At 42.7% G+C, this 26,525-nt stretch overlaps 2 protein-coding genes and 1 long non-coding RNA gene across 10 annotated transcripts in view; 1 reads left to right on the top strand and 2 right to left on the bottom strand.

The window, feature by feature from the left end:
• Positions 1-1,087, bottom strand: part of Zfp939 (zinc finger protein 939) — a 13,456-nt gene extending 12,369 nt beyond the window's left edge. For all 4 annotated transcript variants that reach the window (XR_015650787.1, XR_015650781.1, XM_087607146.1 and 1 more), the window contains exon 1: positions 876-1,087. Coding sequence is in view for 2 of the 4 variants with exons in the window: in XM_087607146.1 (XP_087463272.1) it covers positions 876-878 (3 nt within the window). In the remaining 2 variants the exon portion in view is untranslated. The remainder of the gene's footprint in view (positions 1-875) is intronic.
• Positions 467-23,083, top strand: LOC102548014 (uncharacterized). 2 transcript variants are annotated; one of them, XR_015650798.1, is made up of 2 exons: positions 467-1,003; positions 22,970-23,083. It is a non-coding gene; the product is annotated as an uncharacterized LOC102548014 (long non-coding RNA). The 2 variants fall into 2 exon arrangements; XR_015650800.1 differs by lacking the exon at positions 22,970-23,083 and adding an exon at positions 2,022-2,200 and having other exon boundaries at positions 900-1,003.
• The window catches only part of Zfp470 (zinc finger protein 470), a 24,488-nt gene continuing 15,442 nt past the window's right edge, over positions 17,480-26,525 (bottom strand). For 2 of the 4 annotated variants that reach the window (XM_087607133.1, XM_087607134.1), the window contains exon 4: positions 17,480-21,178. In XM_087607133.1, coding sequence (XP_087463259.1) covers positions 19,683-21,178 — 1,496 coding nt within the window. In that variant the 3' untranslated portion in view covers positions 17,480-19,682. Of the gene's footprint in view, positions 21,183-24,316; positions 24,845-26,525 lie in introns of those variants that run through there. The other 2 variants (XM_087607141.1, XM_087607136.1) reach the window with 2 other exon arrangements.

Here is a 26,525-nt window from a genome sequence, read left to right as displayed (position 1 = left end):
TTGTGAAGAGACAATTGGGTGTGTCGAAGTACATCATATACGTGTATACTTTTTAAAGCGGGAGAGTATAAGATCAGCACGGCTATTTTATCATGTAATATATTGGTCATTTCATAAAAATAATTGAACAGGGTTAGAATTCAACAACTAAAAGTACTGTCTGCTGGTGCAGGGGACCAGGTTCAGTTCACAGCATCCACACGGTGGCTCACAACATCTGTAACTGTAGTCCAGTGGAGCTGATGTCCTCCTCTGGTCTCCAAAGCTACTTGGTACTCATGTGGTGGGCAAACAAACATACATGTAAAAATAAAATAAAATAAAATTTTAAAATAAAAAATTAAATTAAACAACGATGACGTGACAGTAGAGATAAAACAGAGTCCGGTCACAGGCCTAGGTCCAGCCAGCCCTGGACCCACCTCCCCAGGTATGGTGAGTAAGAGGAGGGGCTAGAGATTCAATCAGCCACTGTCTGCTCCTGAACAAGCATTTCCTTAAGTGAGAAACTAAAGACAAGTCCGCGACAGCAAAGCCACAGTACTGGCCGGCGATCGTGCACCTGGATTTAGAGAGTCGGGTTCAAAAACCATAACGACACGGAGAAAGACACGGAGACAGACACACAACCACAGACGCGCACTCAGAACCCAGGGCAGAAAACACAGCGCGAGTCCGGGAACGCACTGGCCTAGATGCTGGGACGACTGCATTTTCCGCAGCGCGGCTTTCTCGGCTGCCCTGACCCAGGTGCCAGAAAAGCCATCAGCCCTGGCAGGACACCAGTGCGGAGCTGGACAGGACAGTCCGGAGGGGCCAGGCAGGAAGGTGCTGTGCGCCAAAACTGAGCCCAGGTCAGGACGCTGTGCGCTTACCATTTCCGGTTCCTGAACACCAGTGCCCTAATTATGGAGCTTCCCTCAGCAGGGAGCAGCCAGACACTGGCGACAGGACGAGGCAGAGAATCCCAGAGACGGAGAGGGAGAAGAAGCACCTGACAGAGGTTAGCTTGGGTCAGGGTGGGTAGGAGAAGTGGGAGAAGAAAAAAAGATCCATAGTTCTGAACAAAGCCAGCTCCCTATCTGTCAGGGAATCTGATTGGATGCTCTTTTAAAATTGCTTTTGATTGGACAGGGCTTCAGACCTTAGACTCCGGAGTGGAGGGCTAGAGGAGCAAGGGAGTGTATGGGCATTGCCCCCAAAAGCCAGAGACGTTGTAGGATGCATCCTGGTCAAGCCCTGGCCTCATGGAAAGATTGACTAGTTTTTGTTAAAGGATATTTTAAGGCAGAAGCCTTTCCACAACTAATTGAATATTCCAGGTTAACCTTCTACGTAAGGTTATATCAGACTCAACAAAAATCAGACACAGAGGCTGAGATTTTTTTGGGGGGGGGGTTAATATGTAAAAACTCCCAGGTTTTTTTTTCTTTTCTTTCATATTCAAATAAGAAGCAGGATTTTTTTTCTCTCTCTCTCTCATACCTGTTGGTGGTATCAAAGGTAAAAAACCCTTGGGTGATAAAGGAGATGGCTTTTAGAGGCAAACGTTAGGTATGTTAATTGCTTCCTTTATGTGTAAAAGTTTAATTACAAAGCAAAATTGGACTTTCAAGTGTTGAAGGTTGTTTTGGTAAATTCTGGTCTTGTACAGCTTTAACAAAACTATTGCTTACACAAGATGGTCCCAAGGTTAACCACCGCTTCTGCTTCTGTAAACAAAGCTTGTTTAAAGCTGGAGATAACCAGGACACCTACCTGCAAGATATCTGCACAAGATATCTGTACAAGGTATCTGTGCAAGGTCAGTGGCCGGAAGAAGAGAGAGTTGTTGAATGTAACTTTATGCTCTCTTTTTTTCCTTTATAAACTCCTGACCTAATGTGGCTATGGGCTACAATTGGGAATCTTGAGTACCAGGTGAAGCCTTTGCATCAGGAGCTGCATAAAAGCCTCTTCTTTGCTCAAATAGCTTCATGCTCACCTTGGTGAGTCTCTGAATACCCACACACCCGTTACAGGTTCAGCGGTTAACACCGTGTCCTGCTGTTGCAGAGGTTGAAGGAGTTTCTACTTACTGTCAACTACCTGTGACTCCAGCTCCAAGGGACTCAACACTCTCTTCTGGCTTCTAGGGACACTGCAATCCCATGCTTGTACTGATACAAGAAGAACTTAAATAAATCGATACTATAAAGGATTGATGAGTAAACTTGATTAGGACATGCTAAGTCACACAGAACTGAATTCAGATACAGGAGCTCTGTCTCCAATAGGACTGGAAGATAGTGTGTGTGCTAACCAGGCTTGCAAGAGACTGTCAGAAAGAAAATTTTGCGCCAGGATTGAAGTGTAGGGTTGCTGAGAGAGTTTATGTTACTGCCTGTTGTTTATGTTAAAGTTTGTTCACTAAGAGTACCCTCCAGATGGGCCCCATTCCTACAAGAGGAAGAAACCTTGACTCAGGCTCAGGCTCTATCAAAGAACACAGCTCTAAGAGGCAGCTAAAGGGGGCGGCTGAAGGAGACAGCTCGGATTCACAGATAGCATTAAGTCCCCTGTGGTTATCAGGAAAAGCATAATTCTGCCAGGGGGTCAAGATGAACCTGGGTAACAACTACTCTAAAAGAATGACGCGGGCACACAAAGAGACCCTCTCTCAATAAACAAACAGCTGGCAAGCAGCTGGGCATTAGGCACACACTTTTATCCCAGAGCTCTGGAGGAAGAGGAAGGCAGATCTGTGTGTGTGTGTGTGAGGCCAGCCTGGTCTACACAGTGTGTTCATGACAGTTAGGGCTATGCAATGGGAGATCCTGTCTCAACAACAACAACAACAACAACAACAACAACAAAATGAGTCACTTGTATAAAGTCCAAATGAAACTACTGGCAACAATTCCCATTGCTGTTTTCTCTCTTTGGTTTTTACCTGTTCAAAGATTACGTTATGGATGCTGGTCTATTTTCCCATTCTGAGTGAGATTCGAGAATCCTCCCTTGTGGGGCTGGAGAGATGGCTCAGTGGTTAAGAGCACTGACTACTCTTCCAGAGGTCCTGAGTTCAATTCCCAGCAACCACATGGTGGTTCACAACCACCTGTAATGGGATCCATTGCCATCTGGTGTATCTGAAGAGAGCAGCAGTGTACTCATATAAATAAAATTTTAAAACCTTAAAAAATCTTCCTTCAGGCACTACTTGTTACTTAGCTCCTTTGGGTATTATGGCTAATATCCACTTATAAGTGAGTACATACCACGCATGTCCTTTTGGGTCTGGGTTACCTCATTCAGAATGAAATTTTCTAGTTTCATTCACTTGCCTGCAAAATTCTTGATGTACTTGTTTTTCCTAGCTGAGTAGTATTCCGTTATGCAAATGAACCACATTTTCTTTATTCGTTCTTCAGTTGAGTAACATGTGGGTTGCTTCCAGCTTCTGGCTATAATGAATAAAGTACCTATGAACATAGTTGAGCAAGTGGTTTTTTCGTAGGGTGGACCATGTTTTGGGTATATACCCAGGAGTAAAATAGAACTATTCTCAGATTTCTAAGAACCCACCAAAATGATTTCCAAAGGGTTGTACAAGTTTGCACTCACACCAGAAGAGGAAGGGTGTTCCCCTTGTTCCACAATCTTGCCAGTATGTGCTCTCATGTGAGTTTTGATGAATCTTAGCAATTCTGAGGGGTGTAAAATGAAATGTTACTGTTGTTCTTATTTATGTTTTTCTGGTGACTAAAGATGTTGAACATTTCTTTAAGTGCTTCTTGCACATTAGAGATAGCTCTCTAGAGAATTCTCTACTAAGCTCTGTGTCCCATTTTTAAATTTGGTTATTTGGTTTTATATATATCTTTGGCTATAAACCCTCTGTCAGATGTAGGGTTGGTAAAGATCTTTTTCCATCATGTAACCTGCTTTTTGTTTGTTTGTTTGATGGTATTCTTTTCCTTACAGAAGCTTTCTGGTTTCATGAAGTCCCGTTTATTTATTATTAATCTTAGTGTCTGTGCTACTGGTGTTCTGTTTAGGATGTCATCTCCTGTTTCAACCAATTCAAGGTTATTCCTTACTTTCTCTTCTATCAGATTTAGTGTATCTGGTATTATGTTCAGGTCTTTGATCCACATGGACTCCAGTTTTATGCAGGGCGATAGATATAGATCGATTTGAATTCTTCTACAGACAGGTGTCCAGTTAGACTAGCACCATTTGTTTCTTTCTTTCATGCTTTCTTTCTTCCATTGTATGGTTTTGCCTTCTTTGTCAGAGATCAAGTGTCTATAGGCATATGGGTTTATTTCAGCATCTTCAGTTTGATACCATTGGTCAACCTGTTCATTCCACGCAGTTTTTATTACTATTGTTCTGGAGTACAGTTTGAGGTCAGGGATGGTGATTCTGCCAGAAATTCTTTTATTGTTCAAGATTGTCTTCTCTATCCTGTTTTTTGTTTTTGTTTTTCCATATGAAGCTGAGAATTCCTCTTCCAAGGTCTGTAAAGAACTGTGTTGGAATCTTGATGGAAATTGCATTGAATGTGTATGACTGCTTTTGGTAAGATGGTCATGTTCACTATGTTAATCCTACCGATCCATGAGAATGGGGGATCTTTCCATCTTCTAGTATTTTCCTCAATTTCTTTCTTCAGCGAATTGAAGTTTTTGTCATATAGGTCTTTTGCTTATTTGGTTATGGTTACACCAAGTTATCTTATATTATTCTTGGATATTGTAAAATTTTGGTGTTGTTTTCCTAATTTCTTTCTCAGTCCATTTATCATTTGTATAAAGGAGGGCTATTGACTTTTGTTTTTAATTAACTTTGTATCCAACCACTTTGTTGAAAGTGTTTGTGAGCTATAAGGAGTTCTCTGGTAGAATTTTGGGGGTCACTTATGTATATCATATCATCCAAAAGTAAAAATAATTTGACTTCTTCCTTTCTAAGTTTTATCTCCTTAATCTCCTTTAGTTTTCTTATTTCTCTAGCTAGGACTTCATGCACTACATTGAATAGATAAGGAGAGAGTGGGCAGCCTCCTCCTGTCCCTGACTGTAGTAGAATTGCTTCAAGTTTCTCTCCATTTAATTTGATGTTGGTTATTGCTTGTTGCATATTGCTTTTACTATATTTAGGTATGTGCCTTATAACCCTGATCTCTGTGGGACTGAAGGGAAAACGTTAAGGGTTCTTTGAAGAGTCAGTTGCATTAGACGGTGTTGTGCTGGGGCAAACACGTGAAGGGACATTTAGCTGAAGTGGACATGGGTCTGAAAGGCTCAGGCAGACTTGTGAAGGAACAATTTGCTGAAGCAGACACAGGAGAGAGGATGTTCTGCTGAGGCAAGCAAACGAAAGGAGATGTGATAAAGGATTCTTTGCTAACAACATGCATGTATTGGTCTGCCTTGCATTGCGCAGTTGAGCTGCATTTTTTTGGGACTCCGCAGAGAGAAACACACCAAAAAACTTCTGATGGTGTGCTGCAGTTTCTTGTCACTTCCGAGAACTTGGGCTGATTGGCAGAGTGATGTCAGCTGAGCCAGACACTCATGTTGAGGCAAGATATGTGCTAAGGCAAGGCACATGGAGGACACATGATGTTTAGAGGGTATAAATAGGACTCCACGGAGTACGGAGACAGAGCTTGGCTTGCTAGTACAACTAGCTGTGCAAAACTTGAGGGTCTCGAATCTTCGCTGATCTTCACTGATCTTTGCTTCCCTGAGAGATGCACAGCTGAGAACTTCTCCTGGTGTTCCTGTTGGTCCCTCCTGCTGACTTGAGCCAAGGCTGAGGACTGGCTGTCTCTGCTAGGTCATGTCACTGCCGTTGCTATGCTGACTCTATAGAACTGAACTGCTGCTGTATCCCTGAAGTGTTTGTGACCTGTCACTGCCTGCTAACCTATGAACCGAACTGCCAATTTCCAGACAACACAGACAGGAATGCTCCAAAGAACCTTGCTAAACAGGTCCAGTTCCCCCATATCCTTTCTTTTCCACTATATCTGGTGGGTTTTGGGTTAAAAGGTCATTAAAAATAGGTTTTGAAAAAATTAAAGTTATATACAATTTTTAACATGAAAGGGTGTTCGATTTTGTCAAAGGGATTTTCAGCATCTAATGGAATGATGATGTGGTTATTTTCTTTCATTTTGATCATATGATGGGTTAGGTTGATAGATTTTCATATACTGAATCATCCTTGCATCCCTGGGATGAAGCCTACTTGATCATGTTAGATTATTATGTCTTTGATATGCTCTTGAATTCAGTGTGTGAGTATTTTATTGAGTATTTTTGCATCAATGTTCATAAGAGAAATCGGTCTGAAATTCTCTTTGTTGAGTCTTTGTGTGGCTTAGGTATCAGGGTGACTGCGACTTCATAGAATGAGTATGGCGGCATACTATCTGTTTATGTTTTGTGGAATAGTTTAATGAGTATTGTTAGCTCTTCTTTGAAATTCTGGTAGAAGTCTGCATTAAAACCATCTGGCCCTGGGCTTTTTTTTTTTTTTTTTTTTTTGGTTGGGAGACCTTTTTTGACTGCTTCTATTTCCTTAGGGGTTATAGTGCTGTTTAAATAGTTTATCTGATGTTTGTTTAACTATGGTAAGTGATATCTGTGTAGAAAACCAACCATTTCATTAAGATTTTTCAATTCTGTGAATTTCAGGCGTTTGAAGTAAGGCTCAATGATTCTTTGAATTTACTTAGCATCTGTTGTTGTGTCTTTTTATTTCCTATTTTTGTTTCTTTGGATACTTGTCTGTCGGTTAGCTTGGCTAAGGGTTTGCCTACCTTGTTAATATTCTCAAAGAACCACCTCTTGGTTTTTACTGATTCTCTGTATTGCTTTCTTTGATCCTAATTGATTGATTTCAGCCCTCATTTTGATTTCCGTCCTGCCTCACATTCCTCTTCTGTATGCTTGCATCTTTTTTTTTTTTTCTAGAGCTTTCCGGTGCACTTATAAACTGCCAGTATAAGAACTTTCTAATTTCTTTCAGGAGGCGCTTAGTGCTATGGACTTCCTTCTGAGCACTGCTTTCCTTGTGTTCCATAAATCTGGGTATGCCGTGCCTTCATTTTCACTTGATTCTAGAAACTCTTCCATTTCTTCCCTGACCCAGGGATCACTGAGTTCAGTTCCCATGAGTGGACAGGCTTTCTTGGGTGTCTGCTGCTGTTGAAGTCCAGCTTTAGTCCATGGTTGTCTGATCAGATACAAGGCATTATTTGGATTTTCCTGTATCTGTTGGGGATTGCGATGTGGTCGGTTTTGGAGAAGGATCCATGAGGTGGTGAGATGAAGGGATAATCTTTTGTGTTTGGGTGAAACATTCTGTAGATGGGTCAGGTCCATGTGATTCATGATGTCAGTCGGTTTCATTATTTCTCTGCTTAGTTTTTGTCTCATGACCTGTCAGTTGGTGAGAGTGTGGCATTTTGAAGTTTCACACCATTAATGGGTGGGGTTCATTGTGCTGTTTACACTTTGGCAATGTTTCTTTTATAAATATGGGAATGCGTGTTGATGTTCAGAATTGAGATGTCATCTTGGTAGATATTTCCTTTGACGAGTACAAAGCGTCCTTCCCTGCCTCTTTTAATTTTTGTTGAAAGTCTATTTCATATGGTATTGGAATGGCTACTCCAGCTTGCTTTTGGGGTTTGCTTGGAAAATGTTTACTCTGAGTTAATGTCTGTCCTTATAGTTCATGTGTGTTTCTTGTATGCATCAGAATAATGGGTGCTGTTTTTGCATCCATTCTGTTAGCTTGCAGCTTTTTATTGGGGAATTGAATCCATTAATGTTGAGAGATATTAATGACCAGTGATTGTTAATTCCTGTTATTTTGATGGTGGTGGTGGTGGTGGTGGTGGTGGTGGTGGTGTGTGTGTGTGTGTGTGTGTGTGTGTGTGTGTGTGTGTGTGGCCTGCATTTGCTTGGGTGTAGTTATGGAGTTTTCCTTCTATTATTTCTGTAGGGCTGGGTTTGTGGATAGATGTTGTTTGAATTTGAATTAGTCTTAACAATCTTGTTTCCTCCATCTATGGTTATTCAGAGTTTTGCTGGGTATAGTAGTCCAGGTTGGCATCTCTTATTCTTTTTAAAGCTTGTAAGATCTGCCCAGGCCCTTCTAGCTTTTAGAGTCTCCATTGAGAATTCGGGTGTAATTCTGATAGGTCTGCCTTCGTATGTTACCTGGCATTGTTCCCTTGCTGTTTTTAATATTCTTTGTTCTGTAGGTTTTATGTTTTGTTTAGCATGTGGTGGGATGATTTTCTTTTCTGGTCCAACCTAATTAGTGTTCTATAAGTTTCTTGTATGTTTATAGACATCTCCTTCTTTAAGTTGAGAAAGTTTTCTATAATTTTGTTGAAAATATTTCCTGGTCCTTGGAGCAGTGGCTCTTTTCCTTATCTTTCTATTATTGAGTTAGGTCTTTTCATGGTATCCTGGATTTCCTGGTTGTTTTGTGTCAGGAATTTTTTAGATTCAACATTTCCTTTGAGTGATAAATCACTTCTATGGTATTTTCTTTGTCTGAGGTTTTCTCTCCCATCTTCTGTATTCTGTGGGTGATAATTGCATCTGTTGTTCCTGTTCTCTAAGTTTTCCATGTCCAGGACTCCAGCAGTCTGTGTTTTCTTTACTGCTCCTATTTCCATTTTCAGGTCTTGAATAGTTTTATCTCCTTTACGTGTTTAGTTGAATGTTCCTCTATTTCTTTGAAGGCTTTGTTTCCTCTTCAAAGACCTCTACCTGTTTCAATATATTTCCCTGTATTTCTTTAATGGATTTATTCATTTTCTCTTTAAAGGCCCCTATCATCTTTCTAACAATGGATTTAAGGTCATTTTCTTGTGCTTTGGTGGTATTAGATATCCAGACCTTGCTGTAGGATGGGAGCTGTGCTCTGAGGGTGTCATATTGTCCTGGCTTTTGTTGATTGTCTCTTTCGAGGGCCTTTAGCCATCTGGATGGCTTTAATCCCTGGGTGTTCCTGTTGTAGTAGATATTGGGAGGCTGCCAATCCTCGTATGGCAGGCCTCAGATGGGTGTCCTTGTGCTCCAGGACTCCGGATCAACAGGTCTGCTGAAAGAGGGTAGAGAGGTGACAGAAGAAAGTGGGTTCAGTGGAGAGAGCAGGCTGATCAGGGCAGCTGGGGGTGCTCCAGAGGACTCAGCGGGCAAGGAATATGGGTGTGGGAAGGGGAAGGGAATCTTACCTGTATGTTTCAGGATCAGTAGTAGGTCTGATGAACGTGGGCATAGAGGTGGCAGGATGGATTTTCTGTATATTGAACTATCCCTAAGTCACTGATACGAACCCTACCTGGTCATGGTGGATAATGTCTTTTATGTGTTCTTGAATTCATTTTGGGAGTATTTTAGCACCAATGTTCATAAGGGAAATTGGTCTAAAAATTTATTTCTTTATTGAGTCTTTGTTTATGTATCAGGGTGACTATAGCCTCATAGAATAAATTTGGCAATGTTTCTTTTGTTTCTATTTTGTGGAATAGTTTGAGGAGTATTAGTATCAGCTCTTCTTTAAGTCTGGAAGAATTTTGCACTAAAACCTTCTGGCCTTGGGCTATTTTGAGTCAGACCTTTGGAAGTAATTCTTTGGAATTCCTCAGTGTCTGCCGTTATGCTCCCCATTCCTTTGAGATTTTGTTAATTTGGATATTTTCTCTCCGTCTTTCATTTAGTTTGTCTAAGGGTTTGCCTCCCTTTTCCTTTTGTATCCTTCTTTTTATTCTAGAACTTCTAGTTGTGCAGTTAAGTTGCATAAGATCTCTCCAGTTTCTTTATGAGAGCACTTAGTGCTATGAACTTTCCTCTTAGTACTGTTTTCATTGTGTCCCATAAGTTTGGATATGTTATTGAAAGATCCCATGCAGAGAGACCCTTACTCAAGTCTTGGGAAATCGCGGACCCCAGACACAGAGAGACCATTTTGGATGTAATAAGCAAAGGTGAGGTTTATTACGGAGACCTATTACAGAGATCTCTGGGCCGACACGTATCCCATGCAGGAGACAGAGGTGTCGACCACGAAACTCAAAAGTCAGAGGTTTATATAGAGAAGGCTAGGGGGTTTTGGCGTGGTTACATACAATTGGCTCATTCAAACATAGCAGTGAGAACAAAGCAGAAAGAGTACGTGCTAGAAGTCAGGGGCTTATCAGGGGCCGGAGGACACCTAGTTGAAATATGGCCCTGAGTGAGCTGGGGGGAGATGTCTTCCTGCCAGACGTCCCATGAATCAGTCCCATTAACTCAGGCTGGTTCCTGCATTCCTTTTCCTTATCTTTATGGCTTGCCAGTCCTGCCTGGACAGTGTTTCCTGTGCTCCTTTATCTTTATGGCCTGCTAGTCCTGGCTGCAGGGCTTAGCCCTGGGTCTGTGGCCTTTTGGGGTTTATTCTTTTAATTTTGTATCTCCAAACCTAGAATTCATATAATTCTCCTTTCATTATGGCTTCATATTCATTGAATTATGAAAAGTCTTTCTTTGTTTCTTCCCGACCCATGGGCTATTGTATAGACAGTTCTTCAGTATCTATGAGTTTGTAGGCTTTCTTTTGTATTGTTGAATTCCAGCTTTAATCCATGGTAGTCTGGTAAGATACAAGGGATTACTTCAGTCTTCTTGTGTCTATTGAGGCTTGCTTTGTGACCAATTATGGGGTCAGCTTTGGAGAAGGTTTCATGAGGTGCTGGGAAGAAGGTATAGTCTTTTGTGTTTGAATGAAATGTTCTGCAGATATGTTCAGTCCATTTGATTTATAATGTCAGTTAGTTTCATTATTTCTCCGCTAAGTTTATGTCTTGCTGAGCTATCCATTGGTAAGTGTATGATGTTTAATTTTCCCAATACTAATGTGTAGGGTTTAAGATTTAGTAATGTTTCTATTTTGAATCTGTGTACCCTAGAACTTGGAGAATAGATGTTCAGAATTGATTTGTAATTTTGGTGGATTTTCCTTTGATGAATATGAAATGTCCTTCCCCGTTTCTTTTGGCTGTAAGTCTATTTTTATTAGGTATTAGAATGGCTACTCCGGCTAGCTTCTTGTCTCAGTTTACTTGGAAAGTCTTTTTCAGCCCTTTACTCTAAGGTAATGTCCATTTCCTTGCTGAGTTGTGTTTCTTTAATGCAGGAGAATGAGGAATTCTTTTTTCACATCCATTCTGTTAGACTATTCCTTTTTATTGGCAAATTGAATCCTTTGATGTTAAGAGATATTAATGTCCAATGACTGTTTATTCCTGTTATTTTGATTTTAGTGATGGTGGTGGTGGTGGTGGTGGTGGTGGTGTGTGTGTGTCTGTCTGTCTGTCTGTCTGTCTGTGTGGTGGGATTTTTTTATTTCTTATATTGCTTTGGGTGTAGTTGACCTCCTTTGGTTAGAGTTTTCCTTGTATTATCTTCTGTAGGGATGGATTTGTGGATAGATATTGTTCAAGTTTGGTTTTGTAATGGAGTGTCTTGTTTTCTCCATTTATAGTGATTAAAAGTTTTGCTGGGTATAGTAGTTTGGACTGACAGGTGTGGTCTTTTAGAGTCTAGAAGACATCTGCTCAGGAGCCTCTCTCTGGCTTTTAAAGTCTTTGTTGAGAAGTCAGGTGTAAGATAGATCTGCCTTTATATATTACATGGCTTTTTCCCTTGCAGTTTTTAATATTTTTCCTTTGTTTTATAATGTTTGTATTGTTATACAGAGTTTTCTTATCTAATGTATTTGGTGTTCTGTCAGCTTCTTATATGTTTATAAGCATCTCTTTCTCTAGATTAGGGAGATTTTCTTTTATGATTTTTGTTGAAAATATTTTCTGGGGCTTGGGGCTGAGAATCTTCTTCCTCTGTTCCTATTATTCTTTTTTTCTTTTTTCTTTTTTTTTCAGAGCTGGGGACCGAACCCAGGGCCTTGCGCTTGCTAGGCAAGCGCTCTACCACTGAGCTAAATCCCCAACCCCTTGTTCCTATTATTCTTAGGGTTGGTGTTTTGATAGTCTCCCAGATTCCTTTGGTGTTTTGTATCAGGAATTTATTTTTAACACTGCCTTTGACTGATGTATCAATATCTTCTATTGTGTCTTCTACATCAGAGATTCTCTCTTTCCTCTCCTATGTTTTGTTGGTGATGCTTGTATCTGTAGTTCCTGTTCTCTTCCTTACGTTATTTTTCTCTAGAATTCCTTCTGTATGTGTTTTCTTTATTGCTTCTATTTCCGTTTTCAGATGTTGACCCACTTTCTATATTACCTTCATGCGTTTGTATTCTTCTGTATTTACTTAAGGGATTTATTCATTTCCTCTTTAAAGGCCTCTATCATCTTTATAAGATTGGATTTAAGGTCATCTTCTTCGGCTTAGACTGTTAGGCTATCCCGAGCTCACTGTAGCAGGATAGCTGGGCTCTGGCATTGCCATATTGCTCTGTTCTGTGGATGGTGTTCTTGAGTTGGCTCCTGGTCATTGTTCTCACCTGGTGTTGGCTAGATATTCCTGGTACCTAGAAGTCTCCTCAGGAAGGCAGACACAACCATGGGTCTGATGACAGAGATCAGGGAAGAGCATGCCGCTCACCTCTTCTGGGCATGCCTCAGGTAGACCCAGCAGGCGGGGGATTGGTGGGGAGGGGTCTAACCTCTATGTTCCTGGGACCTTGCAAGTCTCCTCTGGAAGGCAGGCCCAGCTGTGACCTTGACAGCTCAGAGGACAGTGCTCACCTCTGCTGGCTGTGCCCAATATGGGCCAGGCGGGCATGGGTATCTCATCCTTTTTCAAAACTACACTTTCTCATACATTAGTAATTTTTTTGTTTGTTTTTAACACATTTTTTTTTCTGTATGAAGTTGTTTAGAGTTCGTTTTGTGTTACAAATGTTTTATTGTTTAAAACCAAAAAACAAGTTCTGTAGCCCAGGATGGGCTCATGGGCTTCCTGTCTCTTCGTCCTGAGTGATGCGATTGCAAGCTTGAGGCTCCACTTGACGTTTTTGTTGTTACTGAGTTGTTTGTTTGGTGGATGAAATTCTGGAGCCTGAGAGATAAGGTGTGAACAGTTCTTGGCATGAATTCTTAATCCCTGGAAATCTTGTGAGGTTCCATAGAAAGCTAGTATGTGCAGGGCTCCTTTCCTGTGGTGAAGCAAGGGATTTCATTCCTTTGGATATGTAATGGCATTACTCCTAACCAAGAAGGAATAACAAAAAGTCCCTACTGAATGGAAAATCGCCTTAACTCCAGGTGGCAGGAAAGCTTTCTGCTAGCCTGCAAATCTACCTATAGCTGGGCCAGGTTCAAGCCTACCATTTCTGCTCCGTTCCCTCCCTAAGGATTCTGCTCCAGTCACTGTGTTTCTATAGCCAATCAGGATATAAGGCTGTGTCGTTCAAGCACAAACTCCTGGGAATGGCAGGAGGCAGGCTCATCTCAACGGCCAAGGCTTGGGTTTGTCTCTGAGAGTGAGGCAGGGCACCAGTGGACTGTGCTTTGAATGCTGCTGCTAAGGAGCTGTAGGGAGCACTCAGGAGAGATCAGGAGTCAGCATGGTGAGCAAGGAAGGAGCAGGCAAGTGAGTCGCTAAAGCTAGTCAGTGTAGATCCTCCCCCAGAGTTGAGCCAGGACTTAGCAACCAGACAAGGCATCCGGTGCCATCTCTGTATTGTGTTAGTGGCTGAAAACTGGGTCTGACTGACGGCCACTGGACAGCTTCGCCTCAGAGCAGCAACGGTGCAGCTCTGCCCCACCTGGATAAGCTTCCCTGTAGGTGACATCTCTGTTCAGAGTATGCACATACATCTTGCATTAGAAAAAACAGCTAGAATGGCTTGGTAGCTTAGTAGAGTGGCTTCCTAGCAGGCTCAGTTGCCTTGGAGTTGTGGACCATGCCTGTTTCCAGCCCCTACTTGCTCTGGGTTCTCTTGCACAACTTCTGCACTCTGCAGTTCATGTTTAGGTTTAGGATCCACTCTGAGTTAGTTTTGTGAACGATGTGCGTGTGCAACTGTTTTGTATGGGTGGATGCTCGTGTATTCTAGTAAGATTTATTGGGAAGCCTTGTTTCCCCACTGGATCTTCTCTAATGTTTCTATCAAAAGTAAATGCACCACATATTTGAAGTACCCCCTCCCCCTGGAGAATAACCCCTTGCTGCAGCTCTCCCCCAAATCTGGCCACCCCTCACTATATCCTCTCCCTCTTCAGAGGCTTAACAACCCCTGCTGACCTTGCAGCTCTCACAGAAAGTTGAGTTCTCTCCCTCCCCTTTGCTGATGCGGCAAGTCCAATTCCCTCTGGTGCATTTAAGAGGGAATCCAGTTTTGGATTCTAAGTTGGCCCTTGTGTAATGCCTTCCTCCTCAACTCCTGGCACATGGGTTAAATCGCATGATGGGAATGTACCCATTCTTTTAAAACAAACCTGAAGTCAGAAACCCTTTTGCTGTTTAAACTGAAGGCTTGTCTCCCCTCCTGAACCCCACTAGCCTGTAGTGTGATGCTATAATCCTCCCAATAAAACATTGAAGGGCCCTGTGTCTCAACAGTCTTTGTTCCAAACCTGTAACCCTCTTTTTTATCTAATATATTTGGTTTTCAGTTCATGCACCTCACAATGGAGATGGTCTCCACAGGGCTTAACAAAAATCCTTTACCTGGGCATTTGGTCTCGCCATTCCAGCACCAAGAGACTGAGACAGGACCATTTCTATGACTTGGAGAGAGGCTTGGGCTACACACATAGAGATATAGGGCAGCCTGAATTTGAGTGACACCTTGTTTCAAAAATAAAACAAAAGAGAATGGCATATGGCTTTAATCCCAGCACTCAAGAGACAGAAGCAACGGCAAAGGCAGGTAGATCTCTATGAGTTGGAGGCCTACTTGGTCTAAAAAGCAAGTTTCAGATCAGCCAGTGTTACACAGTGAGACTCTGTCTCAAAATCAAAACCCAGTTCATTAGCATTCAAATGGCTGGCTTCTGACATATATTAGCTGAATCTGAGAAAGAAGGTGCAATAATAGTTTTACCTTAAGTTCGAGGCCACCTGGTCTACATGGTGAGCTCAAGGCCAGCCAGGGCTCCATAGTGAGAACTTGATTCAAAATAACTGGATGGATAGATAGCTGTTCACTGGGTTGATATGAAGAAATGTATGTTATAAACAAATTATTAAATGAATTGTCTTGGAATAAAGGGAGAATTTTCAACAATTTCTGAAATGCCCCTAAACATACTTAAAACCTTTAATGGAGTCTTTGTAACTTTCACATCATACTCCTCAATCCCATGATCTTCCTGCCGCTTGATATCCATCCTCAGGAGGCCCTTGCAGTTGCCCCTCCAAAAGAAAATAAAATGAACCAAACAAGTGAAAAATATATATTGTCATGAGTCTGCACTGTGTCACACAGAGTACCCTTTTATCCACAGGTCTTTACTTGCAAATGTTCATTGAATTGAGTCATTGTTTGGTAAGAGGCCTCTGAACTTTCCTGCTATCAATACTGGATCCTCACTGGGACTCCTCTCAGATATCCTGCTGTATAGGATGGCAGGCTGTGAAAGGTACCCTGATTCCTGGGCGAGATAGGTTGAATCCCAGGAGGGAGAGGGATGGGGGAGGGCAGCTAAAAGGGAAGGCAGGTGCATTCCCAGTCTCCCAGGAGATCAGGGCCTTCTCAGGCCCCACAGACAGCTGTACAAAGGTTTGAGTCAGATCAGTCACAGAGGCAATGCTCCAAGCCCTGCCCCTACAGGTGAGGATGTGACCACAGGTCACATAGGCTCAAGACCTGACAGATCAGTCAGGACCACACTCCCAAATATGTAGATGAGGTCTTCCCAAGCTCTCAGGCCAAACCAATAGGAAGTACCTGCTATCAGACACTGTCCCATCCAAAAACTGTATTTAAGTGTTGTGTTCAGAAGGATTAAGGGTGTACAGGAATTATTCCATCATCTGAGAGCTTCTGTCATAAGAGCTGTAACACCGCTGCTTGGGGAAGAGATCTGCTCTCCTGAAATCACCTCCAGAAACTCCCCTGCAACCCTCACCAGCTAGTCAGTCTCCTGAGTTCAGTCCGGCCTGAGCAACTGAAGAAGCAGCAGCAGAAAGGAGCAGAGCCAGCAGCGGAGGCACTGGAAGCAGTCCTCCCTCCCTGCCTGAGTTCTCTCCCCCTTACCCGAACCCAAGCACCTAGCAGGGCCAGAGATTGCCATGGGAAAGCCCCCAGCACACAGTCCCACACCGTTGTTGCCCTGTGACATGGAGATCCTCAAGCTTTGGATCTGCAGGGCCAGCCCCTTCACATCCTCTAACACTTCAGAGATGGGGTAGAGGTGGAGGTGACCCAAATCAAAGCCCTGGATCTGGGCCTAGGAAGTAGCTGGGTTTGTCAGAATGTCAGCTCTTACACAGCTACACCACTAGGGCAAGCTCTCCATAACTGCTCTGACTGGTTCAGCCAATGCTGCAGGTGGAAGGGACAGCTCTCATGACCTCCGGGCCCAGTGCTATTATGCTGCCCAGATGAGGTATAAGGCCAGCTCTCCCCAGTGCTACAGCTGCTGTCCATGAGAGAAGACGCCCAGAGCCCAGCTTGCAATAGCTACTACAGTGTGCAAGTATGCAAGTGTGCATGACATGGGAGAGGAAGAGAAGTGGAAAAGGTGGCCATATTACCATCATAGGTGATACAGCCATGCGGACATTCCTCGTCTGTGCTATGGCCTGGGACCATGCTTATATCTACAGGCTGCTCAGAGATGGCCTCGGCCCTCACTGGCCGGGCACCTAGCCTGGGTAACATACTAGAGCTGTCCTTGTGGTACAGAAAAGCCTGCCCAGAGGGCATGAGTATGAGAGAGCTGGCCCCACCCCTAATCTGCAGTGGGATTGAGGGGAGATGCCCGAGCCGCCTCACTCCTACACATTTCTGCAGCTTTAAAAACAAACTGGTAGGAGCTGGGGATTTAGCTCAGTGGTAGAGCGCTTACCTAGGAAGCGCAAGGCCCTGGGTTCGGTCCCCAGCTCCGAAAAAAAAGAACCAAAAAAAAAAAAAAAAAACCCAAACTGGTTTTTTTTTTAATGTAGATGTAAGCTACATCAAATGCCCACCAAATGTTTAAATTCTGAGTGTTTGATCTTGAAAACATGACACTAGTTGGAGAAATATTTTAGACTTTGTAAGGTGCAGCTTAGTTGGTCAAGGGCGCAAGGATATGACTCTGAAGAATGTATCTGGTACCCTCTCGTTGAATTATACTTACTCTCTTGAAGTTTATTTGTGTCCTGGGGATTACTTGCAAAGGCCTATGCCATGTCATTAAGGTCTACTCAAACTTCAATTGCTAAATTCTTAGACAAACTTCACATATTCTATTTGGTTTTGCTTGTTGAAACCATTCAAGAAAACAAAGTACTATCCACAAAGCATATACATTTAACAATATGTATGTATGGCCTTTAATAGATTAGTTTCATCTACAAAACTCTGGTAATGACGACAGATTCATTAAAACATTGTCTAGGGACCTATACCTCATGGTAGAGCATTTGCCTAGCATGCCTGAGTCTGGAGGTTTGATCCAAAGGATTGCAATAAAGAAGAGGAATCTAAGTAAAGAAATCGCCTAGTAGATATTGGCAAGAAATATTAAGTTTCTTACTTCCCTAATTGGTTCTTGATTTGACAACAAAGAAGGCCAGGAGCCAATTGCTGGGCGGAAGGTACATGTGGGACTTCCAGGTCCCAAGAGGAGGAAGAGATAAAGGGAAAGAGAGAGGGCCTTTCCGCCATACTTGGGAGGAAAGAGGATGCTACAATCATATAAGGCCTCAGGGCAGCTAGAGCCAGCAGCCTCCACTACAGGTAGGGAGCCAAGGAGGGTGGCGGGGGCTAGCTGATACAAACCACAGAGTTTAGGGCAGGAGGAGAAAAGGAAATAATTGATGAGGGCATGCCTTTCCAGGCGGGAGATTCTGTGCCCAGGAATTGTGCCTAGCTGGCAAGTTCTACAATAAGGCTGTCTGTGTGTCCTTTGTCTGCGGACTCTAGGGTCATGAGAGTGAGCTGGTGGAGCATGGGGTGGGTAGAGAGAGGCCAGGTTGGGGCTGACAGCAGCCAATCTCGGAGACAAGCCCAAGCAAAGGGGCTTAGAAAAGGAAGCCAGGGTGGGGATGGTTGCAATAGATCCCAGAGCTAAGTGGGTAATGCAATCTCACCTCCCGGGTTAAGGTGCACGCAACATATTTAAGCAAAATTCCTTATGAAGGTTAACATGAAAATTACATATACCAATGTTTTACAATTTCCCACTGTGTTAAAAATTTGGTGTTTTTCTATTATTGGTAAATGTTCTTTCTGTATGCCTGTGGGGGGTGGGGGGAACATACCTGTGTACAAGTGGAGGCCAGAGGACAGACTGGCTACAGATCAAGAGTTGGTCTCAAAACTACATAATTATAAGAATGAAAACACATTAAAATTTTCATACCTGATAAGGCATTCAATCTTGTGGACAGTTTGAACTGATTTACAAATGAACATGAACAAAAATATTCTAAATCAAGATGACACGTGGAAAGTTCTATGTGCAGACACACAGCACAGGACTGATGAGCACACAGCCACTGAGCCGCGTTTAAGACAAGTTACTGTGTGAGCTTCAAATATGCTCTCATGTTCGTGAGCTGTCTGAGGGCTGGTACTGTGAATGCTCTTACACTATGAATAGTTGAACTTTTGCAATGAAGTCACTGGAATGACAGAAGCAAGAATGTCTTCATACTGGAATCTTATGTTTAATCCTGTGTATTGGTTTAATGATTCTAGGTTAAATTTTAAGTTCATTTCAAAAGTATTGGTACTCCTTATACTCTTCATATCTGGGAATTTATATGGGTTTTCAACACCGGGGCTGCAATGTCATAACTTGACATGGGCACTTCAACAAGGCTTTTCTACTTTATATCAAACGGAACCTGCCTATGATGCTAAGTTCAATCTTCAATCGCTGAGTCCCAGTAAACCTGCAGTATCAGGACCTAGAATTGAAAGCATGAAATAATTCATCTCGCTTTGCTTTTTGCTCTATGTGACATATCACATAACAAGTTCCTAAATGTCCAATTTCTATCTCAAAATGTGTCTATTTTCATTAATGTCACTGGGCCTGCACCTGTAAAAGCTTTCAGGTGTGAACTGATGGGGTTTAATGTTCGAACACCTTCCTCTGTCCTTTATGTTCTGTGTTACCCCACCTACAATACACTGAAGTAATGGGAAGAATGAGAAAGCTATGGTATAGTGTTTAACTCCATAGGAGACAGCCCCATGCATGAACTCTCTTACACACAGTATGAGGAACATGCCTTCCAACAGTGTTTGCAGATAGACCCCAGTATAGGCTCATTGGTTGAGTGACCTGACTTACACTAGAAAATGTCCACAGGTTTTACATTAATCATTCCTGATGATACACTTCAGCAGGAGTTCATCTGACTTGGAGTAAGGGATGCATGAGGGACAAAAATGTCTGTATCTGCTACACTCACCACAGGGTTTCTCCCTTGCTTGAGTTCTTTCATGCACAGAGAGGTTCCATTTGCAGTGAAATGGTCTCTTGCATTATTTACACCTCATGGCCTCTCATGTGTTCTTTGATGTCGAGTGAGCTGTTTCTTGAAGTAGAAAGTCTTCTTACAGTGTTCACATGCATAAGGCTTCTCACCTGTATGAATTCTCTGATGCTGAGTGAGGTGTGACATCCAGGAGAAAGCTTTCCCACACTCTGCACAATAAAATGACTTCTCACTTGCGTGAGTTTTCTGATGGAGAGAAAGATATTTTTTGCAGTAGAATGCTTTCGGGCATTCTGTACATTGATAGGGCTTCTCGCCCGTATGGACTCTATGATGCTCAATGAGCAGGTACTTGTTATAGAACGCCTTCCCACACTCTTTACATGCGTAGGGCTTCTCCCCCGTATGCGTTTTCTGATGTGCAGTGAGCCCAGACTTGCTGTAGAATGTTTTGCCACACTGTTTACACTCATAGGGCTTCTCATCAGTGTGAATTCTCTGATGTACAACAAGCTGTGCCTGAGAGTAGAATGCCTTCCTGCACTGTGAGCATTGATAGAGCTTTTCACTTATATGAGTTCTCTGGTGCACAGTGAGGTGGGACTTGCAGTAAAAGGCTTTACCACATTGTTTACATTCAAAGGGCTTCTCCCCGCCATGAGTTTTCTGGTGCACAGTGAGGTTGGCCCTCCAGTAAAATGCTTTACCACACTGTTTACATTCAAAGCGCTTCTCTGTAGTATGTGTTTTCTCATGATGAGTAAGTTGTTTCTTAAAGTAGAAAGCTTTGGGGCAGTGTGTACATTCATAAGGCTTTTCATTTGTATGAATCCTCTGGTGTCTAGTGAGGCATGCACTGAAAGAGAAGGTTTTCCCACATTCTGTACATGCATAGGGTTTGACATTTACATGAATTCTCTGGTGCAGAGTTAGGTGTGTGTTACAGTAGAAAGATTTCCCACATTCCATACATTCATAGGGCTTCTCCCCTGTATGACTCCTCTGGTGTCGAGTAAGTTGAGACTTATAGTAAAACACTTTTCTACATTCTGTACATTCATGACGCTTCTCACCCGTATGACTTCTGTGATGGACAGTGAGGTGTGATTTATAGCTGAAAGACTTTCCACATTCCGTACACTCATAAGGCTTCTCACCTGTGTGACTTCTTTGATGCTCAATGATTTGTGACTTGTAGTAGAAATATTTCCCACATTCGAGACATTTGTAGGGCTTCTCGTCTCTGGGAGTGCTCTGATGCTGAGATTTGGTGTGGGAGGCTTTCCCACATCCTGAGTTTTCATATGGCTTCTCCCCTCCGTGACTTCTCTGTCCCGTCACCTGTGACTTCCTGTGCTGTCTGTGTGTACACAGTGTCTCCTCATTAAGAGGCCTCTGACAGTGACTGAGAGGTGACTTATGACGACCACTTTTCTTACGTGCGTGACTCCTCCGACCCCTCGTGTGCTGAGGCTGCTGGATCAATGCCCTCACACATCCTTTATCTTCCTGGGATGCTGTCCCGGGTTGGAGTTTCCGGGCCACCTTCAGGTCTGCCTTGAACGAGAAGAATCAGTTATATTTCATAGGGCAACAGAGCTTTTTCCTAGAATGTGCTTTCTGATTTTGGTTTAGAATATATAAAAAAGTTCAACTATTTGAGTTTACCTGAGATCTCTTTAGTATGAAATTTTATTTGTAAATAATATTTATTGCCTTTACTTAAAACAATGTCCATGCTCAAATATATTGAAAACACCATTTTCAACTTTGAGGTTTTGGCAAATTAATCTGAGCATGATGTCAGAATAATTTTCTATTATCATTAAAATTATCATGTTCTTCTCCAGTTGGCAACTGAATAGCCACATAATAGTGTCCATGTGTGAGGTTACCACAGGCTGATGTTCAGTGTCTTCGTAAGTCACTATTCACCCTTTTTTCTTTTTGAGAACAGGTCTCTCATTAGACCTGAAGTTTCCTAACTTCAAGGGAATGATAGCCAGCGAAGCCCAGTGACCCTAATCTTTCTGTTTTCATAGCACTGGTTAAAGACACATGTTGTAGACACCAGCTTTCTATATGGGGGATAAGGATCCAAACTCATGTCCTCATGAACTTGACTCCATCAGACATTTCATTGACTACCCAATCTTCCCAGGCCCGAGTTACTTTCTTTTATTTTTCAAATTACATTTGTGTTTGTGTGTATACACATACACAGCAGGGCACACATATGAAGAACAAGTTTTGGAGTTTTTTTTTCATTATCCACCACATGGGACATGGGTTTCAAACTCAGATGGTCAAGCTTAGTAGGAAGTCCTTTTACACACTGATTCATCTTGTTGACTTAGGTTAAGCTCTTAAAGAAAGATTACTAAGTAATTTCCAATCTTTTTTTTAAAGATGTGTTTATTTATAATGCACTGTAGCTGCCTTCAGACCCACCAGAAGAGGGTATCAGATCTCATTAAGATGGTTGTGAGCCACCATGTGGGTGCTGGGATTTGAACTCAGGACCTCTGGAAGAGCAGTCAGTGCTCTTAACCTCTGAGCCATCTCTCCAGCCCAGTAATTTCCAATCTTTATGTTCAGATCTGAATTTTGTTAAGAACACATGTTAAATGTTTTTCTTCAATAATTTCCTCATTTGAAGTCTGGCTGTTGGTGAATTCAACTTGCCATAAATCTCCCTTGTGATTTTCCCTGGTGGGTCTCAATTGGGGCAGTCACTTTCTTTCTGAATACCCGAAATGATATTAAAAATATCCCTCTCTGTGAATAACTCTGTATTTTTTCACGTTATTCAAACATAAAAGAGTATATTCCTATCCTCATGGAAAATATAAAATTAAATTGGACTATGATAATAGTATACATTTTAGTTCTTCTTGAAGAATAATAAACTGGTTTACTTCACCTTGCATGTGTGTCACTATGTGTAGCATAATCTGATTCTTTTCAGTTAAATAATACACCTGAAATTTGCATCATGAGCACTGAGAAGGACTTTGTATCTTGGTTATTATGCGCATGGGTCTTGAAGGGCGGCCACGGCACCCGTGGTGTCGTCATACATTTACCCAGTATGGGATACTTGCATCATACTGTTCTATTTCTAATATGTGAAAAAAAAACCCTCCACAGGAGCTGTATAATTCTATATCATCAGCATCTGGGTATATGGGTTCTTCTTTAATATATTCACAATAGTAACCCTATATTGAGTGAATACTAGCAAATATTTTTTATCTATATGATGCATTCTGAATATTGCTGGTTAGAATGTTTAAGTTTAAAACACAGGCCTTCATTTTCTGTTGTGGTTGTTTTTGTTTCAGGCACGTCTCAGCCAACACATTCTGGTCTTGAGCTGCCTTGCTTCCCACCGTGATACTAATGGACTGGACCTCTGAACCTGTAAGCCAGCTCCAATTAAATGTTGTCCTTGTTAAGTGTTGCCTTGGTCATGGTGTCTCTTCACAGCAATGGAGAACCTAAAACATAAGTTAGCACCATGGACTGGAGTATGGCTGTTATAGGTAACCATGCTTTTGCTTGAAAGAATGTGGATTTTGTGACTTTGGAAAGCAGTGGGATGCTTTAAGAGAGCCTTAATGGGCTATCCTAGTAGGAATGTAGAAGACTTTCCTGCTGCGGAAATTTGAACTCTGAGACCCTGGCTCTAGAGGTTTCAGAGAAGAGGGATTTTAACAGGTTGCTTGAAGATGGCTGTGATATTTCAGTGAAGAACGTGGCTGCTTTTTGACCTTATCTAAAGAGTCTATCTCAGGCTAAGATAAAGAGATTTCAATTAATTGCATTCATAGAGGAAGTCTCAGAAAAGCCCAGCATAGACTTTGTCCTCTGGTTTACTCTCATGAAAAGGTGTTTTGATCAAGTATAGCAAGGTTAGAAAGAAAAAAGTACAAAATGTATGGTTCAAATAATAAAGGGACACCAAGAAGTACAATGGAGCTAAATCCTGAGTCTAAGGAAATAAACAGACTAAGGGGGGTGGTGACATTGGGTAAGATCCCACAGAACTAAGCTTATTGTCTATGTGTTTACCAGTGAACAAGGAATAATCATTTGCTTATTGTTTTCATTTGGAGTTTTAACCTGGAATGACCTACAATCCAGAAATGGACCACACAGGCTTTTGATCCATATTTTGAGAAATAATGGCCATGAAAAACTTAGATCCAGGCATGGTAGTACAAGCCTTTAATCCCAGAATCCAGGAGACAGCCATGCAGACCTCACTTAGGTCTAGGACAGTCAAGCAGAACTCAGCAGCTTCAGCCATGTGGATCTGCTTCAGAATCGAGACCAAAAGGGACTACTGGGACAACTGATGCTAGTTAGCTGCAGCTAAAAAGTTAGAGGTAGTTAAGAAGAGACCTCTTAACTAGATCACTGAGGTGAAATCTTCTGCAGGTGTGTTCTTAGAGCACCAGGAAGCTGTTCCAGAGATAACCAAGGTTGTAGCTCGTGCTGCAGCTGAACTTGGTAATTCATGTGTAACTGAAGGGCCTAGTCAGTTAAGTCTATCTTATGTTCAAACTCTATCTTATGTCTAGCTTGTCCTCAGTTTGAACTTGGCAAAAGGGAAAAACCAGTTTGTTCCAGGAACCAGAACATACCCAAGTAACCCCTATTGCACCCTTGATACTCACTCCACTCTTTTTTTTTTCATCTTTATTAAATTGGGTATTTCTTACTTACATTTCAAATGTTATTCCCTTTCCTGGTTTTCATGCCAACATCTCCATAACCCCCCTCCCCTTCTATATGGGTGTTCTCCTCCCAATCTTACCCCCATTACTGCCCTCTCCCCAGCAATCAGGTTCACTGGGGGGGGGGGGTGTTCAGTCTTAGCAGGACCCAGGGCTTCCCCTTCCACTGGTGCTCTTACTAGGATATTCATTGCTACCTATGAGGTCAGAGTCCAGGGTCAGTCCATGTATAGTCTTTAGGTAGTGGCTTAGTCCCTGGAAGCTCTGGTTGCTTGGCATTGTTGTACATATGGGGTCTCGAGCCCCTTCAAGCTCTTCCAGTTCTTTCTCTGATTCCTTCAACGGGGGTCCTATTCTCAGTTCAGTGGTTTGCTGCTGGCATTCGCCTCTGTGTTTGCTGTATTCTGGCTGTGTCTCTCGGGAGAGATCTACATCCGGCTCCTGTCGGCCTGCACTTCTTTGCTTCATCCATCTTGTCTAGTTTAAGGGGAAATGCTGATTGTCATGTTCGGGGCAAATGACTCAAGTTATAGCAAAGCTCATGTTGTTAGCTAAAATGTTATGCAAGCTACGCTTTCTAAAATGTCAACCAGTCACGTGATTGCCCAATTGGAAAGCCCTTAGCCGGCTTACCCTGTATAAGAAGGAAGGCTGACACACCAGCTCAGTACCTTCCATACCCATCCACTGAGCTGGAGAGGTTGAAAGTCCAAGCTCCAGCTTGAATAAAGACTCTTTGCTGTTCATGTGAGTTGAATCTCTGATGGTATTTGCTAGTCTGTGGGGGACCCCGAGTAAGAAGCAACCAGGTGGTACTGGTTTTGAAGGCATAAAGGGGTCATGGATAGCAGCTGAGGTCTGGCACCGTGTGAGGCCAGGGAAGATCACTGGTGAAGGTGCAGCCTCAGTGGTAGATAATGTCCCAGGACTGAAGGGGTCATGCAAAGCAGTTGAGGCTCAGCACCGTGAAGGGAACCTACGAGTGGCTCTTGGTGATGCCTAGTTGCAGCACAAGACCCAAGCATGTTAGAAGTGCCAGTACCGTGGAATGATCACCAAGAACGGCATCATTAGTGGAGTAGGTTCGACCAGAGCCAAGAGTGCTACAGAGGGCAGAGCTGGGGAAGTGATCCAAACCCTTTGGGGGAGCCTAGAAAATAATGTGTGGACCCCAGACATTGGAAGAGGATGAAGTGGAAGGTACCTTGGAGACCTTAAGATATTAAAGGTGCCAGAGCCACTGGATGCCTGCCAAGGAAAGTTGCTTATAGGGACTGGAACCAGCCCAGGAGAAACAAGTTTGCTGCGTTCAAACATCCCTGGGGAGGGATGGAGATCTGAAGACGGCTTTGACATCAGACCTGGAGATGCAGTTTGGACTTTGCCCAGCTGGCTTCCTGTTTTTCTTTGGGGGTTATAGTTAAAGTGATTGGGTGAATCTCAGGAGAGACTTTGAACTTTGAACTTTTAACATTGTTGACGCTGCTATAGACTATGGGACTTTTGAAGTTGAACTAAATGTACTTTATATTGTGTTATGGCTATGTATGGCCCCCACAGACTCATGGGGTTGAACAAGCCTGTGGGAGGCAGGGAGTGGAATGCAGTGGTTTAAATATGCTTGGCCCAGGGAATGGAACTATTAGGAGGTGTGGCCTTGTTGGAGAAAGTGTGTCACTATGGGGGTGGGCAATGAGACCCTCTTCCTAAACATGTGGGAGGCATGGGAACTTTGTGATATTACAAGGCCACATTGTCATACGATGTGCCATACCACAAACTTTAGCCTTAGCCATTGCAATAACTAGCCTCAGCCTAGTCCTATCTCTAAACAAAACAATAACCGTATTAACAAACCCTCACACGATCTCAGACCTAATGGTAACCCTTTACTATCTGTACTGGTTTGAATATGCTTGGCCCAGGGAATGACACTAATAGGATGTGTAGCCTTGTTGGAGAAAGTGTGTTACTGTGGGGGAGGGCAATGAGACCCTCCTCCTAACCACATGGGAGCCAATCATCTCCTGGTGGCCTTCAGATGAAGATGCAGAACTCTCAGCTCCTCCTGACCCATGCCTGCCTGGATGCTGCCATGTTCCTGCCTTGATGATAAGGGACTGAACCTCTGAACCTGTAAGCCAGACCTGATTAAATG

Source organism: Rattus norvegicus, chromosome 1 (genome assembly GCF_021556685.1).
Source record: "Rattus norvegicus strain SHRSP/BbbUtx chromosome 1, alternate assembly SHRSP_T2T, whole genome shotgun sequence".
Lineage (NCBI taxonomy): Eukaryota > Metazoa > Chordata > Mammalia > Rodentia > Muridae > Rattus > Rattus norvegicus.
The sequence above is the reverse complement of the archived record's forward strand: the minus strand, read 5'-3'. Positions and strand labels throughout refer to the sequence as shown.